Consider the following 17,408-nt stretch of genomic DNA (forward strand, 5'->3'; position numbering starts at 1 on the left):
AGCTCCGCCCCGACGAAAAGGGGAGCAACAGGAAGCAAGCAACTAGTGCTTAGTAGTCCTCCTCACCCCTAAAGAACCAGAATAAAGTAAGGCCGGGATCATATTGTTCCTGCAGATCCACTCAACTACAGAGCCGAAAGCCTGCACGCCAGCTGTTGGTCTGGATTCAGGTCCTGGTTCTGGTTTCATGAGGATGACTTCTTTATAATAAGCTTCATAAGCTTGCCTACATTACAGAAAAGAACCAGACGTGGTAAGTAGGTGATACGGGAAAATATCCTTCTGGAGGAACAAATGAAGGTCTGATCTTATTGTGGAGCTTTTCTTTTGAATGTGGGTTCCTTGGTTTTATGTTTTTTTTTGTTCAAACAAATGAGAGATTGTAACAGACCCGCAATAACGCTTTACCCTGGAAATTATTTGCTCAAGTATTATATTTGGGTTTTCTGTCCCATCAGATGGTGTCCAGCTGAAGAGAAACTCTGATTTGACGTATTTTACTGCACTTTATTGACGGATTAATTAACAAAGAATGCCTGGCTCCAGACCACGTGTCTGCTGCCCATTGCCCCATTTCGCAGAATCTATAACCAATCGCCTTCGGTCATTCGGCGTTTCCGGGAAATAACTAAACTTTATTCGAGCACGTTATAAATCCCCTCCAAACACGCACACCGGCACACACGTGTGGACACGCATATGTTTGGCATGACCAAGCAAAAGCCTTTGTCAGTTACTTTGACGGTTTCTTCTGGTTGGCTCATGTTTTTCTTACAGGTGGCACTAGGGATACCTGAGGGTCGTTTTTCTCGCGATGTTCCATATCCAGGTGTCTGTGTTGTAGGTAGGGATCCACCCCACCCATTCAGCCATAGCCCAATAGCTCATTCGCCAACACCGACGTGTCTCTCCCATCCTTGGACTTTGTCATTCGTTATCCATATGGGAGGCCAGCACCCCGTTTTTATTGTCTTGCTACGTTGATGATGTCATGTTGTTATTAATTTGTGTGTATGTATTGCGCCAACACAAATGGGTTTATGTATATGACTAGGTAATTGGACATCACTAATGTATTACTGTTCAAAAGACTTGTACTCATACATGAAGGGTTTATTTAAGATAAAAATTAAGTTTCATGCTCAGTCCAAAAGAACCAACACGGTGCAGCCTAACTTGTTTTGTACCGCACTTCAATCCCAGCCCGAGTGGCAGATGATGATCATGATTCAGAGAGCAGAAGACCAGACGCCTGCCATCCATTAGATCTAGCCTGCAGACCAAAACAAACCCACACTATTATCACCTTTTGCATTCATATGCAGGTGACGTGTTTTGTGGCGCAAACCACTAAGCAGGAGTCTCACGTTTCCCAGGAGATTAAGAGCTTCTGGCACGTAGGAACACCAAACTCTTAGCCGGGCAGTGGGAGCCAGCCAGTTCACGTCATAATTCCCCTACCTGTAAACAATGTCATCGTTTGGCTGCTGTGCTTTCTGCCGGTTGTCTGAATGTAGGACATCTCCGTAACAGATATTTAAAGGACTCATAACCTCCCAAGTCCACCGCAAACTCCCCACAAACTAGGGGATTCAGACACGGTCCTCAGGAGACAAAGGTATCCCTGGTTACATGCTGGGGGCGGCACGTGGCTCAGGAGGTAGAGCGGGTTGGAAGGTAACCGGAAAGGTTACCCCCAACATCCCCAACATCTCAAAGCTGTGAGTGTCGAGGCGTCCCTGAGCCAGACCCCTCTCCCCGACTGCCCCCGTCCAGCTGGCTGTCGCCCTGCGTGGCCGACTCCGCCGTCGGTGTGTGGACGTGTGCATGAACGGGTTAATGTTATTGTAAATTATTATTGCAAAGCACGTTGAGTGGCCGCTGGTTAGACAGGTGCTGTATAAATACAGTCCATTTGAATGCTAGTCTGTATCTGTAGCTTATCTGCCTAACGGAACAATCTGTGGAGCCCCCGTAGCACGGAGATGTTTGGGGAAGTCGGAACAGAACCGGGCGGGGAGCCTGGGGGAGGGACCGATGAGGCCCAGCTGTAGACCCCGGGACACCCCCACTGAGGGGGGAAGGGGGGGGGGGTGGGGCTTGAGCGGGGCCAGTGAATCTCAAGGGGTCCTGATGTGAAGCCCGCGCGTGATGCTGAGACGTGGGGGCAATCACGTCAAAGTGTGTTACAAGCCGTCAGCCCCGGTCTTCGTCTCTTGTCGGCGGTGCCGCCTCTCTCGGTGTTCTGTTCTCTGCCCCCTGACTCACTCCGAGTCATCACAACGTGCTCTGCTCGACTCGTCAGCCTGTACCCCCACCGGGACGCTCTTTAACGCTGACTCACTGCAGACAGCCCGCGATGGAGGGGGAGGCGTGGGGGGGGGGGGGGGCACGGCAGATAAGGCTAAAACGTGGGCTACCTACCTACCGCAGCTCACGTTATTGGACTGAGCGCGTGCCTCTGTGGAAGGTACACACCATTCAGTTACTATTTACTCTCTGGTCCCTTAGCCTTTGCTTGTTTCCATGGCGACTCGCCGGGATTTATTTTTTTAATAAGTTTTTTTATTAACGAGCAGGTAGACGGCGGGTGAACACATTAACACAGATTGGTCGGGTACAGTGAGTGGGTGAACGTATTCATCCGTCACTTTAATCATTACGAAAGTAGGGACACTAAACTGAAATAATGTCACTGTAGCAGAGACGTGGCTAAGTGCCAGCTAGGTGGCTTCTACCGGCTTCCACACAACGGGGGACACTGGGGGATGATGTTAAACTGGTTTATTGCAGTTTGATGCAGATTCCGATGCAGAGTTTGATGCTGTTTGTGCTCCATGCTGCCATGCAGGGGATCTCTCCCTGAGTGTGTGTGTGTGTGTGTGCTGATGGCTTGTTTAACCTGTGCACACTGATAACTCAATGTACAACAGGTGTGCAGCCTCACCCAGACCCAGAGTCCGATCAGCCTGACTCGGACAGGTGAGGCTGCTTCAACCAGCCATCGTCCACACACTCCACAGTCTGCTGCGCATGTGAGACATGCGCTCTAGCGCATCCTTCCAGGTGTCTCACCCTTGCCTGTCTTACCCCTACCTGTCTCACCCCTTACCTGTCTAACCAGATGCCGTGTAGAACAACACCAGAAGAGCACCGGAACGTCTTTGTTTGAGTCTGATTTGCTGAGTGACCTCTCCTCTCCTTCCCCTCTCCTACCCTCTTCTTTCCCCCCAACCCCACCAGCGCCATGGCCCAGGGCGCCAGCTTCCCCTACGAGGAGGTGGCGGAGATCGGAGGCGGGGCCTACGGGACCGTGTACAAGGCCCGGGACACGGAGAGCGGGAAGTTCGTGGCGCTGAAGAGCGTCCGCGTGCAGACGGACCAGGACGGCCTGCCCATCTCCACCGTCAGGGAGGTGGCGCTGCTCAAACGGCTGGAGCAGTTCGACCACCCCAACGTGGTCAGGTGAGGCGCAGCGGGAACGCTTACATCAACATTTAAGGCATTAAGCACTTTTTTTATCCAAAGTGAATTACAATGAGTTAATTTGTCAGAAGAAAGAGAAACAGCAGTATATCGCTGTCGGTACAGTAAGGATGTTCATAGAACTAAGTGCCAAGCAGTGACAATCACTAGGTTAACCCATTCCCCGTATAGAAAATAGATAGCTAGGATGAGATGCTACACAAAGTACTATTTTTGAGTGCAAGGTACGACATACATTAAGTGGATAGGAGGGGTGTGGGGGGTAATGGGGGAGGCTGTGCAGAGTCTAGGTGAACTGAGTCTTTGGTCTTCTGTGGAAGCTGGTGAGCAACTCTGCAATCCCGACATTGGCAGGGAGCTCGTTCCACCACCGTCAGTCAGATCCTGGAGTAGTAAAGAGAGAGGGCAGAGGAGAGTGAGATGTTGAAACTAATGAACCAAAAACACCTCTCCCTCGTTCCCTCTACTTCCCCTCTGTTGAGGAGTGTTGGCTTTCAGGTCCCGATGTGTTCCCTCAGCCAATCAGGTTGGGGGATCCCGGGGAGAGACCAATCAGAGAAGAGCCCTGTTTGTGTTGTTTTGTGATATGTTGTGTGTGTTTTTTTGTGATGATTTGTGTAATGTTATGTGATGTTTTGTGTTGTTTTGTGCGATGTTATGTGTTTGTGTGATGTTGGGATGTGTTTTGTGTGATGTTGGGATGTGTTTTGTGTGATGTTATGTGTTTGTGTGATGTTATGTGTTTGTGTGATGTTATGTGTTTGTGTGATGTTATGTGTTTGTGTGATGTTATGTGTTTGTGTGATGTTATGTGTGATGTTATGTGTTTGTGTGATGTTGTGTTTTGTGTGATGTTATGTGTTTGTGTGATGTTATGTGTTTGTGTGATGTTATGTGTTTGTGTGATGTTGTGTTTTGTGTGATGTTATGTGTTTGTGTGATGTTATGTGTTTGTGTGATGTTATGTGTTTGTGTGATGTTATGTGTTTGTGTGATGTTATGTGTTTGTGTGATGTTGTGTTTTGTGTGATGTTATGTGTTTGTGTGATGTTGTGTGATGTGTTTTGTGTGATGTTGTGTTATGTGTTTTGTGTGATGTTATGTGAATTTACGTGACGTTGTGTGTTGTTTTGTGCGCAGGCTGATGGACGTGTGTGCCATCCAGCGAACGGACTCAGAGACCAAAGTCACTTTAGTGTTTGAACACGTGGACCAGGACCTGAAGACCTACCTGGAGAAGGCTCCGGCGCCCGGCTTGTCCCAAGACCGCATCAAGGTAGGGGCGGAGTCGGGGCGCCTGCATCAGCCAATCAGCAGAGGTTTTAGTGAAGCCTCTTCCGGCTAGGTTGGGGCTGGGTGAGGGGGCGGGGGCTGGGTGAGGGGGCGGGGGCTGGGTGAGGGGGCGGGGGCTAGGTGAGGGGGCGGGGGCTAGTAGGAGGAGCGGGGGCTGGGTTTAGGCTAGGTGAGGGGGCGGGGGCTAGGTGAGGGGGCGGGGGCTGGGTGAGGGGGCGGGGGCTAGTAGGGGGGGCGGGGGCTGGGTGAGGGGGCGGGGGCTGGGTGAGGGGGCTGGGTGAGGGGGCGGGGGCTTGGTGAGGGGGCGGGGGCTAGGTGAGGGGGCGGGGGCTGGGTGAGGGGGCGGGGGCTAGGTGAGGGGGCGGGGGCTGGGTGAGGGGGCGGGGGCTGGGTGAGGGGGCGGGGGCTAGGTGAGGGGGCGGGGGCTAGGTGAAGGGGCGGGGGCTGGGTGAGGACCAGAGCGATCTCCACCGAGCCGGAGCAGTTCTGGACTGCAAATGAGCTCTGTTCGCTGGAGCCGGCCAGGCCGCTCGTTAGAGGGGGGGGGGGGGGGGGGGGGGGCAGCAAGAGGGATGGGATGGCTGCAGATCCAGAAAACTCACCAAAAGGGCGACATCAAAGCTGGAGTTTGATGCTGGCCACCGCAGGGGGCTATGGAGGGTGTCTGGGGAGGGGGGGGGGATCTGGTTGGGGGACACACCAACGAGGGCTTCTGAAACGGCAAACTCACTTTGAATCATGAGAGTTGAAAATAATTGCTGGGAAGAGATTTATTTCCAGCTCCTGCACCTTTCCAAACAGTTCAATAGAAGTAATTAAACTTTAAGTTTAATCATTGATCACATTTTACCAAGGTGAGGCAATCTATGCATTCAGAAATAAGGAGCAGGTAGGGGTGAGACAGGTAGGGGCTAGACAGGTAGGGGCGTGACAGGTAGGGGCGTGACAGGTAGGGGTGAGACAGGTAGGGGTGAGAGAGTTAGGTGTAAGACAGTCAGGGGCGAGACAGGTAGGGGTGGAAAAAGGTAATGTTGAGACAGGGTAGGGGCTAGACGGGAAGGGGTTAGATCAGGGGTTCTCAAAGTTTTGACAGCTGAGGGCCAATTTAGGAACCCAATATTTGACTGAGGGCCGCCAAAGGAAAAAAATGCAGGCGGGAAACGCTGTCAGCATCCCAGTGGTGGAAAAAAACATTGCACCGGGGACCTCTGGGAGTGAGGTCAAGTGAGGTCTAAATCACAAAACTGAGGTTCATCCTTTCAAAGTAATGTACAGTCGGATTAAAACTGACAACAGGATTTAATTGAAAGCTAGAGAGAGTCGACTTTTCTCTTTATATTTATTTATTTTTGTTTAAATTAATATTGATATAATAATTTAAAAAAAACTTACTGGCAATGATGGAAAAGTATAACAAAATGGGAAACGACCTCATGTGACAAATGAAGAAATAGGGAACAGAAATGGTTTGCATTGCAATTATTTCATTATCTTACACATGTGGGGAACCACCCAAACCAAAAAGTTCTTAAAATTCATATTATTGCATATGCAAGGGCTTTCATAATTGTGCCATAATCTAAATCACCATTTTTTTCCCTTATTAAGCAATAGATAGTAACTTAACTGATTCTAATTTATTTATTTAAATGGAGGGCACTCTGGGCTAGATGTCGGGCTGACAACCTGCCTGGAGTTTTCGTTTGGATTGTGGAGATTTACCATGCTCTCAATCATAGTGAGGTTCAATATGGACCATTCTTCCTAGACGGATATGCCCCGAGTACAAACACAGCCTACGAATTTGCAGGGTGCCTTTATCGTGGTAGTGAACATTGCTACAACACGGGCCATCAATGGCGATTCTACACGGGGGCCTACAGGGGCCAGTGCCCCTTTAGACATGTCCCTGGCCCCCCCTGTGGAAATGGCACATTGTTTTGCGGTTCGTTGTTACCCTGGAGTACAAAACAAATGTTTATACGATTTTGATGATTTAGTATCCCCTAGACCAGGGGTTCTCAAAGTTTTGACAGCTGAGGGCCAATTTAGGAACCCAATATTTGACTGAGGGCCGGCAAAGGAAAAAAAGTTAGGCGGGAAACACGGTCAGCATCCCAGTGGTGAAAAAAATCAGAGGTCTAAATCACAAAACTGAGGTTCATCCTTTCAAAGTAATGTACAGTCGGATTAAAACTAACAAATAACAGGATTTAATTGAAAGCTAGAGAGAGTCAACTTTTCTCTTTATATTTATTTATTTTTGTTAAAATTAATATTGATATAATAATGAAAAAGAAAATCCTTTTTTTTTAATTAATTTTTTTACTTACATCTGTATGTCATTGCGGGCTGCCAGGAATATTTCTGCGGGCCGCCATTGGCTCGCGGGCCGCACTTTGAGAACCAATGGGTTAGATGGAAAGGAGTTAGACGGGCAGGGGCTAGACAGGCAGGGGCTAGACAGGTAGGGGTGGGAGAGTTGGGCATTAGCCAGGTAGGGGTGAGACAGGTAAGGGTGATAGTAATAGTAATACAACTTTACTGTATAGCACCTTTCATACACAGAATGCAGCTCAAAGTGCTTTACATTTTAAAAGATCAGGAACATTAAACACAATACTCAAGGAAAAATTCAAAGGAAAAATTAAAAAAAAAGAAGAATTGAAACAGTCGGCTACATGTCGGCAGGTAGGCTCCGGGGATCAAACCTAGGACCTTATCGGCTGGTCCACTGTAGCATCTTCACCGTCCGTCTGACTGTCTATCAATCGTCTGTCAAACGTCCGTCTGTCAACCGTCTGTCTCTCCCCCCCCCCGCCCCCCTTCTGCTCAGGACCTGATGCGTCAGCTGCTGTGTGGCCTGGGCTTCCTGCACTCCAACCGCGTGATGCACCGCGACCTGAAGCCGGAGAACGTGCTGGTGACCAGCGGGGGCCAGGTGAAGCTGGCCGACTTCGGCCTGGCCCGCATCTACAGCTGCCACATGGCCCTGACCCCCGTGGTGAGAGGAAGTCCTCCTGAACATCACTTCCTGTTTCAATCTAACCCTAACCCTATCATGAGGTGTTAAAGCAGCACACTCGGTGGATGACTGGGGGGGGGGGGGGGGGGGGGGGGTATTCAGCAGACGCTTTCATCCAAAGCGACTTACAATAAGTACATTTGTCAGAAGAAAGACAACCAACAATATATCGCTGTCGGTACAGGAGGGATGTTCATAGAACCAAGTGACAATCACCAACAATCACTAGGTTAGCCAATTCCCCGTAAACAACAAAGATAGTTAGGATAAGACCCAGCACAATGCTAAGTACTATTTTTAAGTGCCGAGAGGTACAGCATACGATAAGTGCGTACTTTAAGTGCCATTAAGTCGGTCATCCTGAGGTGCAGCCGCTCTGGAAGGGTGAGAGGTGGTGTCCGTCCTGAACCGGGCTGCTGGTCCAGACCGGAGACTGTAAACTAACCGGCGGTCCCGTGGGGGGTCCTGGGGGGGGGGTCAGGTGGTGACGCTATGGTACCGGCCCCCTGAGGTGCTGCTGGGGTCCAGCTACGCGACGCCCGTGGACATCTGGAGCACCGGTTGCATCTTCGCCGAGATGTTCCGACGCAAGTGAGTGGAGCCCCCCCCCGTCCAACCCCACCCAAACCCCACCCAACCCCACCCAACCCAAAGAGGCCTGGCCCCACCCAGCCAGCCAGTGTTTGCTGAGAGCGGATTTATTTAGAAGATTAATTTCACTAAAAGCAAAATTCAGCGATTTGTGTTGTTGACGCATGAGTCATGAAAATCCATCACTTTTAGGATTCGTTTTTTATCGTCGATTTATAGAATATAATACGATGACATTTTTGTTTAAAACAGTGGAACCTAATAGATCGGTCAGCCTGCGTTGGCGTGGGGCTCACTTTGTCTTAACGCTTTTAACAACTTTATTCTATTCTATCCCGATATTTTGTGAGTAGTATTCTACGTAATGTATTGTCTTGGATCGGAGTCAAAGAAGGAAGCCGGGTTTCATGCGTTGAGTCTGTCACGTTGTCACCCCTCATTAGTCCCAGGCTCTCCGGTTCAATCCCGCTACGTCACCCTGTGATTGGTCCGGAGTGTCGATGAATCACAAAGAAAGATAATAAGGGCAGCGTCCTAAGGAAACTCTAGACACGACTCTCATTGGCTGGCAGCATTGTCACTCGGAGACATGTAGACATAGCTATCTGGCCCGGCTGAATCTTGTTCCTTCTTGAACTCAGATCTATGGCTTGATTTTGTCAGACGGTAGATCTGCTTTTTGTCGAGCAGACTGCTGAACATTTGTTGTTTATTGTTCACGAACAAATCAAGCTTGCTTCACTACTGGTCAACGCTGTACACTCCGTGATTGGCCGTGCTGCATGCCAATCAAGACCCCTCTCCATAATTACAACGTGCTCCTGGACAGTAATTCATGCTGTGTCCCAGGCATTCCCTCTAGAAGTGGGGAGACTATCCGATAACACTCAAATAAATCAGATTTGATCACCATTTCACACATTCTCGCCATCTAGTGGTAAAACCCTGTATTACAGGCCTCTGTGCTTAACTCGTTATAGACTCACTAATGAGAATACATAGATCCTTTATATAAGCGTTAGCAAGTGAAACCGCAGAGGCAGGCATACTAAACATGAGCTGAATAATAATAACCTCATTAGCTTAACGGCCGTGCTAAAACCATTCTCACAGGCACACATCCCGGTTAATATTAATTAGAATCTGTGCTTGCAGCAGTCCAATATATCATCACAAGTATTCCTGGCCCTCTGCCCAACCGACTCAGAGCATCACCAGTCGTCTGCATCACTCCTTCAACACAGGACCTCTCTCTCTCTCTCTCTCTCTCTCTCTCTCCCCCTCCCTCCCTGCCTCCCTCCCTCTAGACCGCTGTTCTGTGGAGAGTCTGAAATGGACCAGTTGGGGAAGATCTTTCAGTGAGTACTGGTGGAGTGCTGTGGTTGTTTCAGGGTTAGACTCCAGCCTCAGGGAGTCCTCTCTTACCTCGCCCATGTGACCCGTGTCCTTCCAGAGTCATCGGCCTTCCGTCGGAGGAAGAATGGCCCAAGGACGTCACCATCACAAGAAAACAGTTCCTGCCTCCCAATCACCCTCCAATCACAAACTTTGTTCCGGAGTTGAGCGAGCAGGGGGCGGAGCTCTTGCTGGTGAGGCCTTGACCAATCGTATGACAGCAAAATAGGAAGTTCTTAATGATTGGTCATTCAGTGATCGACAGAAGGGAACTGAGCCCAACCGCTCCAGTCTGGATTTGTTTTGGATTTTGGGATTGGGCCCTGAAGGGTTTGACATTTAGAAGCTATAACTGTAATCTTATCGGGATAGTGTGGTGGCTAGGGGGCTTCCAGCAGAAGGTTCTAGGTCTGAACATTCAACCAACAGCCATAACCGCCCCACTTAACCCCAGTAGGATTTGTATCTGGCGTTAAGATTGAATGATGGTGGAAACATGAATGAAGTTCTGAATCGACTGCCTTTTCAGAAATCCCAACTTTAAGCTAAAACTTTTTTTAACATATTTTCTCTTTACAGGAAATGCTCACCTTTGACCCGCTGCAGAGAATATCGGCTCTGAATGCTCTGGAACATGAATATTTAAAGGAGGAGGAGACCGCGGACACGGAGGGGAGCACGAGAGAGGGCGACGCAATCCCCTAACCTCAGCTGGCGCCGTCTGACTCGTTACCATGCAAAGGATCTAGGACTCTGGATTATGGGACACACACACACACACACACACACACACACACACACACACACACACACACACACACACACACACACACACACACACACACACACACACACACACACACACACACACACACACACACACACACACACACACACGCCTACCTAGCTACCTACATACGTACGTATGTATTGCAACCATACATATAGACTAACAGACAGGCACGCATACTCCCAGTGGATCTCTGATTACAGGCTGAGAATGGAATATGATGATGATGAAGAGGAGGGTATTAAGGGGATCTTCATCATCTGCTCAACATGTAAAACGTTACAAATGATGATTTATGAGTTTTCTGAATGAATAATGTCAGTGTTTTTTGTCGGTCGGGTTCCGCACCAGACGTTGATAAGAGGCGGCCCTTGTATTCAACGATCATTCCGTTTGGCCGTCGCTGCGTCACTCACTGAGCAGGAGGTCTGCCAAGCTAAACATGTGAGTGACCTCACGGTCTCCACACACACACACACACACACACACACACACACACACACACACACACACACACACACACACACACACACACACACACACACAGGGTGACACAGACCGCCGGTGAACCGTTTGCATTCCGACGTCACTAGCCTCTTATCAAGGTTGAACCCCTCCTGGAAAAACGGACTGACATTGTGTTCACCACGAATGTACCGACGCACAACGTGTGGTTGTGTTTCTGGAGGAGGGGGATGTGTTGTACCGATGGTTTCCCCTCTTCCCTTTTTCATCTGTAGCACCTCCTGCCATGAACCCGCACTGCGAAGACCAATTATTAAAGCTGCTCTCACCACGTCTGGCTTCGTTTGTGCCGTGTACAGAAGCCGTGTCCCGCTGCGCGTTCGTAGAGAGACGCACGCGCTCCACCCTCTAGCGCACCGCCGGAACCAGCCGGAAACACGACGTCTAATTAAAACGGCTCTTGAGTTCTGTGCTCGCCAGGAAAAGGGTGCCGTCACGCTTCCCTTGGGAGTGGCGGGAAGGCAGAGTGTTGAGGGGTTTCTATGCATGGATGTGGATGTTTTGCAGCGACTTCTTCTCACGTATGATGGATGGGAGATGGAGACTGTGGATGGAATGGAAACAAACTTTTCAGGCGAGAACAAACACATATCGAAAGGCCGCCCACAACGAGGTGCAGAATACTGATGTATTTATACTGAAAGGAAATGTATGAATCTGTAATGGAGGAGGGTATTCAGCCACCCAGGAGTAGATTTTACGAGTGTGTTTTTCTAGCATATCTCAGCAAGCGTTGTTGTGGCAGCAGTGAGCAGGGTTCCTGAATAGGAAATGGTTTGTTTGACACTAGAATACCAAAATACAAACTCATGTTGTTTGGGAGCTGCTTACCTTCGGCTGCTTTTGTCCCTCAACCTGTTATGACAGGCTGCTCAGTGTCACCTGATTCTCGTTCTAATGGAGGTACTCAGCCCTGGAGAGGCTCTGGAGAAAGATCTGGCTATTTTTAAAACGCAAGACGGCCTTCTTGAAGATGGACGTGTGGGGGACCGGGGGAGATGGTGATGTTTATGAACAAAATGTACTATTTCTCGACAGGTTCCTACAGTCATTGTAGGCAAACCGAATATTTGCATATTAGTACATGAAGACATCATGAAGAGGTCTCATATGACTGAACTGTCTTTGTGTTTTTTGGGGATTTAACTCGTGCTACAATTATACTCTTTCTACTCGACAGGCCTGTCCACTAGTTTAAACACTATCTTGCCATTGCTGGAAGCAAATTGGTTTAGCCAATCAAAACATCAAGTTGTTGTGACCGAGTTTAAGCACATTAGTGAAGAGAGCCCCACCTGCTAGGACAAATCACATAGAGACATGACGCTGACAAGACTAACTCATTCGCGTGATAAGCAAACCAAGTTCTCTCATATTGGTGTTTTATCAGATTGGTTCTTGGACTCAGAAACAGACTGGAGAGAAACCTGTCTCAACCAGTTCACTCATGTTTCTGACTCCTTGAACCAATCTGATGAAACACCAATATAAAATAACTTGCTTGTAGGCCTAAATCAGGTTTTATTGGAATAGAATGAGACAAATCAAATAAAGCCTTTATAAAAAAAGTGTCCCCAAAGCAGGATTGGAACATAAAGTCAGTGTGATAACAGTGTTGGCAACTATTGATGTACAACTTAAAGAATCATTTATCAAATAAGAATAAACATAGAATCAATGCCCTTCTGTTTAATAGACAGCGCAAATTCAACATCGTCAATGTAGGGCCTGATAAACAATCACAATAGTTGCAAAAATATTCTGTGGAGATGTAAGGAAAATGCAATCTGTGCTGCCTGTGTTTTAGGCTGTCAAAGTTAATCAAAAATATAAACCCCTTCTAAAGCTGTATTGCACACAGACAACAGGTTGCAGAAACAGCGCCCTCTAGTTAATGAGCTCCGAGATGTTTGTCATTCGATCCGTTAAAAAACCCGTGAGATGGGAAGTGATCATCTCTAGACTCTATGTGAAGTCAGGGCCTGTGATTAGACATGCTAAGTGCCCACTGAGAAAACACCTCGCTAGGCCTTACTTATCAACTCCTCCATCATGGATCGGCCTTAATGCTTTTAATCTAGACTCATTTATTAATTTGGATTTATGAAAGTTAGGCCAGTATTTATTTGAGTAAGTGCGCTCGCGTCCTAATTTAAGAAAGTGTATTAGTGAAATAGGTAAAAACTTGTAGACATTATGACTATTTTTGCTTTCGTTGCTAATTACAGACGTTCTCATGGGTGACGTGGCTCTACAGGCCTATATTATGTGTTTTAATTTTTTATTTAAACCTACCCCCATTGAGTTAAATAAAATCCATATTGTCGCCATTTAATTAATGCTAACCCCTCTGGCAGACAGAGAATAATGAACAACGACAGGTGAGATATATATATATATATATATATATATATATATATATATATATATATATATATATATATATATATATATATATATATATATCTATCCCCACAGCCTTAATTGTTACCGCCCTAATTAGGGGGACACGGTTAACCCCCCCAGACCCTCCACCATCAGCATCCCCATCCTTCTCCAACCCCCCCCACCACCACACATACACCCACCCACACACACACCCTAACCCTCCCCCTCCTCACTGCTGACGCTGCCTCAGAGCCTCATAGCCTCGAAGCCTCATTAGCCTCATAGCCTCGTAGCCGGCTAACAAGGTGGGCATCTCAGGGGGCTGCTAGGAACGGTACCACTGTGAAGAGCGAGAGCAGAAGAAAAAATCGACTAAAAAGCCCGTCCTGGAGGAGGGGCTCTGGGCCGGAGGGCTTCCGCCCCCCCAGACCCAGTTTATTGACTCGCTAATTGGAGGAGACGCTGGGAGAGAGAGGCTGGGAGACGAGGCTGCGGTGACCGCGAGACGAGAGGAGGAGATGCAGACTGAAGCACATTGAAGCTGTTGCTCCGCCGCTGCCGAGAGATGCTCTCATCCACCTGAAGAGCAGCGGGACAGCAGAAGCTCCACCGCATCCCGATGGACGTTTCGCCCTGTGGACGGTACCGGAACCGCTGGGGACATCGTCTGAAAGACACGCCGTCGATCGGAGAACTCCGCAACCAGAGGCGTCGTGACAAGTGAAGGATTCTTTTCCGTCCCTCAATCCGTGGATTCTAGTTTCACCTGTTTCCCCCCCTCGCGTCTCCATGGATGAACCGCGGGTGTTTTTCGGCGCGTCCTCCGCGGTGGGCCATGTGGGATCACACTGAGACACAGAGCCAGGGTACAAGACGTTTCAGTGGGATTTCTCCAGAAGCCAATGAAGGTAATGCTGGGAAGAAGAGCCCCGTAGTATGAGCCTTCATTCACACCGAAGCTGTTCCTTTTCAAAAAGGGAACATCCTCAATGTGAGCTGTTGCATAATTAGAGTCTCCCGGGTCTCCGGCATCAGAGAGCCTTGATTGTCTGTCATGTCTGTCTGTCAGCTTTGTGGAGGCTGCAGGAAACCGGGTTCTGATAGAATGACACGCAGAGCCGCGAGATCCAAAGGTTATGAATGAGTCAGTGCAGACTATAGTAGTGGCGCTACCGCTCCCAGAAGGTGTTAATGGCCACTGACCCTGTAGCGGCCGTCCTCACACCGTAGTAGCACCGTCAGCACCGCCAGTGTAACAGCGAGCAGAACCCTGTGAGAACCAATTAGGACGGAAAAGCCATATTTTTTAGCATCAGATACAAATAATTTTGCAGAATTCTCCGGCTGTGCGTGTGGTTCATTCACCTGTTCTCTATCTCCTCCCTGCTACAGCCCGGTCGCTGCCGGCCATAGCTATGCTCCGTTGCCGCGGGTGATCGCTTCGTTCCTGCGTGCTTCCCGTCTTCTGGCCACGATGAGCAGCTCCAGTAACCCCCCCAAACGCAACACCTACCTGATCTCCCTGACGCTGGTCAAGCTCGAGGCTCTGCCAGACGGGGAGCAGGAAGAGGACCTGGACCAGGACCTGGACTTGGGCCTGGAGACCCCCCACCCGGGAGCAGACCCCCCAGGTCCGGAGCCGGACCCTGAGGAGGTGCCGTGCAGGACCGCCCCCGAAGAGGAAGATGCAGAGAAAAGTGAGGAGGAGGAGGAGGAGGAGGAGGAGGACGACGATGAAGAGGAGGAGGAGGAGGTAGAGGAGGAAGAGGAGGAGGAGGAGGAGGAGGAGGTGCCGACCAACAACGGAGGTCTGCCTCCGGACCCCGTGGTCCGGGCCCCCCAGGCGAGACCCCCGGGGAGCCTCCAGCTCAGGGAGGCCTGCTTCCGGGCCCCGCCTCCCCCGCCGCTCACCGACTCCATGAGGGCCCTCGAGAGGGGCTTCTTCCCCGAGGGCGGGGTCCGCGGCCGGGAGGGGGCCCGCCCCCGGACCGAGTTCTACCGGGACCCCCCCAGGCTGTTCCTGAAGCGCGAGGACGGGGGCGACCTGAGCAGCAGCCAGTCCCTGCAGCGCTGCAGCGTCTCGCCGGCGGCGCTGTCGCCGCAGGTCGGCCAGCGGCCCCCCGAGGTGCTGATGCGGTCCCACGCGCCCCCCCCGGCCGAGCCCCTGTCCTGGTGGGAGAAGAGGGAGGCGCGGCAGAGGCTGCTGGCCTCCGTCAAGACCCTGGACCGCCGGGAGCACCGCTACGGGGAGCCGTCGCCGCGGGCGACCACCGCCACGCTGGGGCCGTACCGCGCCTCCTGGGCCGACAGCGACACCAAGGCCACCCTGATCCGGCCCGGGTACCCGGCGGGCGCGGGGTACCCGGGCCTGGTCGGGCCCAGGGATCCCCCCTCCGCCGGAGACCCCCGGTTCCAGCCGGTGTCCGGGGTCCTGCCCCCTCCCCCGCCCCCTCCTCCGCCCCCGGCCGCGCCTGGACCCCCCCCTCAGAGGAAGGGCAAGAGCCGCACGCTGGACTACAGCGACCTGAGCGGCCTGGGCGAGGACCCCCGCCGGGGGGGCCCACGGGCGCCGGCCCGGGACAGGAAGATGCTCAAGTTCATCAGCGGCATCTTCACCAAGAGCACGGGGGCGGGGCCGCCGGTGGCCCCGCCCCCCAGCACCCTGTACCCCCCCGTGGAGCGCTGCTCCAGCGAGGACGAAGGTAAACCCCCCCGGGAGCCCAGCTCAGACCGCCGGTCTGGCCCCTTTGGATAGGGGACAGCCTGTGTGGTAAAATGTGCATGTCTCCTCTCTACCTGTTAGCTTTAGAGGGAGGACAGCCTGTATGCTAACGTTAGCATGTCTCCTTTCCTCTCTGGTGGCTTTAGAGAGAGGACAGCCTGTATGCTAACGTTAGCATGTCTCCTCTCTACCTGGTGGCTTTAGAGAGAGGACAGCCTGTATGCTAACGTTAGCATGTCTCCTCTCTGCCTGGTGGCTTTAGAGAGAGGACAGCCTAAATGCTACCATTAGCATGTCTCCTCTCTGCCTGGTGGCTTTAGAGAGAGGACAGCCTATATGCTAACGTTAGCATGTCTCCTCTCTACCTGGGGGCTTTAGTAGATGCCAGCCCAGGGATGGTTCCTCTTTGGGCGGAGGCCCTGCATTAGGATGGGCGGCTGCCTGCAGCACATAAGAGCCCCATCAATGGGGCCTTTCAGACACGATGTAAGTGCGATATAAGCGCCGGTCCACTCGTAGGCTAGGACCTCGAGTGCAGATGCAAAGCAAAGACTAGGATGCAAATTAGGTTAAGTGGCTATTAAGCAGTACGGACCTCTGGCTGTTTATAGGGAGAACACATAAAAGCAAGCAAATGAGTCTGAGAGCCTTAAACCAGCCCAGACGATGTTTTGACTTAGCGGGCCCTTTAAATATGTTACAAGTACCGGTAGAAGATCATAGTCTGGATCAGATTCAGAGGCACAGTGAGGAGGTAATGAGATGACATCTCACTCTGTGTTGAGCTGATTCAGACTGTCAAGTAGTGCTTCTCCATCCAATGTATACACAAATATATATATATATATACATTATATTGATTTATATGATAATGGGTTATCGACTGGCTGTCTGTTTGCTTCTCATATGAGATCCAAAGCACCTCAGCGTCTTTCTAGCAGAAGACTTTAAACTTTGATGTGAATCCTAAACATTAAAGTATTCGTTTTGACTCGTACGTACAGTGTAGATGACAGCTTCCCAGGTCAAGTGTGTACCTGTATCTGAGTGTTTGTACGAGTCAGTGTTGAAACAGGAGCGTCGGTGATCCTTTGAGGAGTAGTCGTGTGATATCTGCTCTTGATTGGGCCGGAGGAGAGGAGCGTGAATAATTAGGTTGAGCGGAGACAGCCGGACCGCAGGAAGCGCGAGCG

The 17,408-nt window shown here is 50.5% G+C and overlaps 2 protein-coding genes across 5 annotated transcripts in view; both read left to right on the plus strand.

Moving 5' to 3' along the window:
• Positions 1–11,376, plus strand: cdk4 (cyclin dependent kinase 4). The gene is made up of 8 exons (XM_030375610.1): positions 1–253; positions 3,244–3,465; positions 4,627–4,762; positions 7,616–7,783; positions 8,286–8,395; positions 9,703–9,753; positions 9,849–9,984; positions 10,370–11,376. The coding sequence occupies exons 2-8, from the start codon at positions 3,248–3,250 to the stop codon at positions 10,493–10,495; spliced, it is 945 nt and encodes a 314-aa protein (XP_030231470.1). The 5' UTR covers positions 1–253; positions 3,244–3,247; the 3' UTR covers positions 10,496–11,376.
• Positions 10,889–17,408, plus strand: part of LOC115557634 (arf-GAP with GTPase, ANK repeat and PH domain-containing protein 1) — a 23,694-nt gene continuing 17,174 nt past the window's right edge. For 3 of the 4 annotated variants that reach the window (XM_030375599.1, XM_030375601.1, XM_030375602.1), the window contains exons 1-2: positions 10,889–11,024; positions 14,886–16,195. In XM_030375599.1, coding sequence (XP_030231459.1) covers positions 14,968–16,195 — 1,228 coding nt within the window. In that variant the 5' untranslated portion in view covers positions 10,889–11,024; positions 14,886–14,967. Of the gene's footprint in view, positions 11,025–13,767; positions 14,402–14,885; positions 16,196–17,408 lie in introns of those variants that run through there. The other variant, XM_030375600.1, reaches the window with a different exon arrangement.

This window comes from Gadus morhua, chromosome 13 (assembly GCF_902167405.1).
Source record: "Gadus morhua chromosome 13, gadMor3.0, whole genome shotgun sequence".
NCBI lineage: Eukaryota > Metazoa > Chordata > Actinopteri > Gadiformes > Gadidae > Gadus > Gadus morhua.

What these genes read in the sequence shown, in the direction of transcription:
- cdk4 (XM_030375610.1), top strand. Translation starts at nt 3,248, where the DNA reads ATGGCCCAGGGCGCCAGCTTCCCCTACGAGGAGGTGGCGGAGATCGGA. An exon ending in TGTCCCAAGACCGCATCAAG is followed by an intron (nt 4,763 to 7,615) that starts GTAGGGGCGGAG and finishes CCTTCTGCTCAG; the next exon opens with GACCTGATGCGTCAGCTGCT. An exon ending in GCCGAGATGTTCCGACGCAA is followed by an intron (nt 8,396 to 9,702) that starts GTGAGTGGAGCC and finishes CCCTCCCTCTAG; the next exon opens with ACCGCTGTTCTGTGGAGAGT.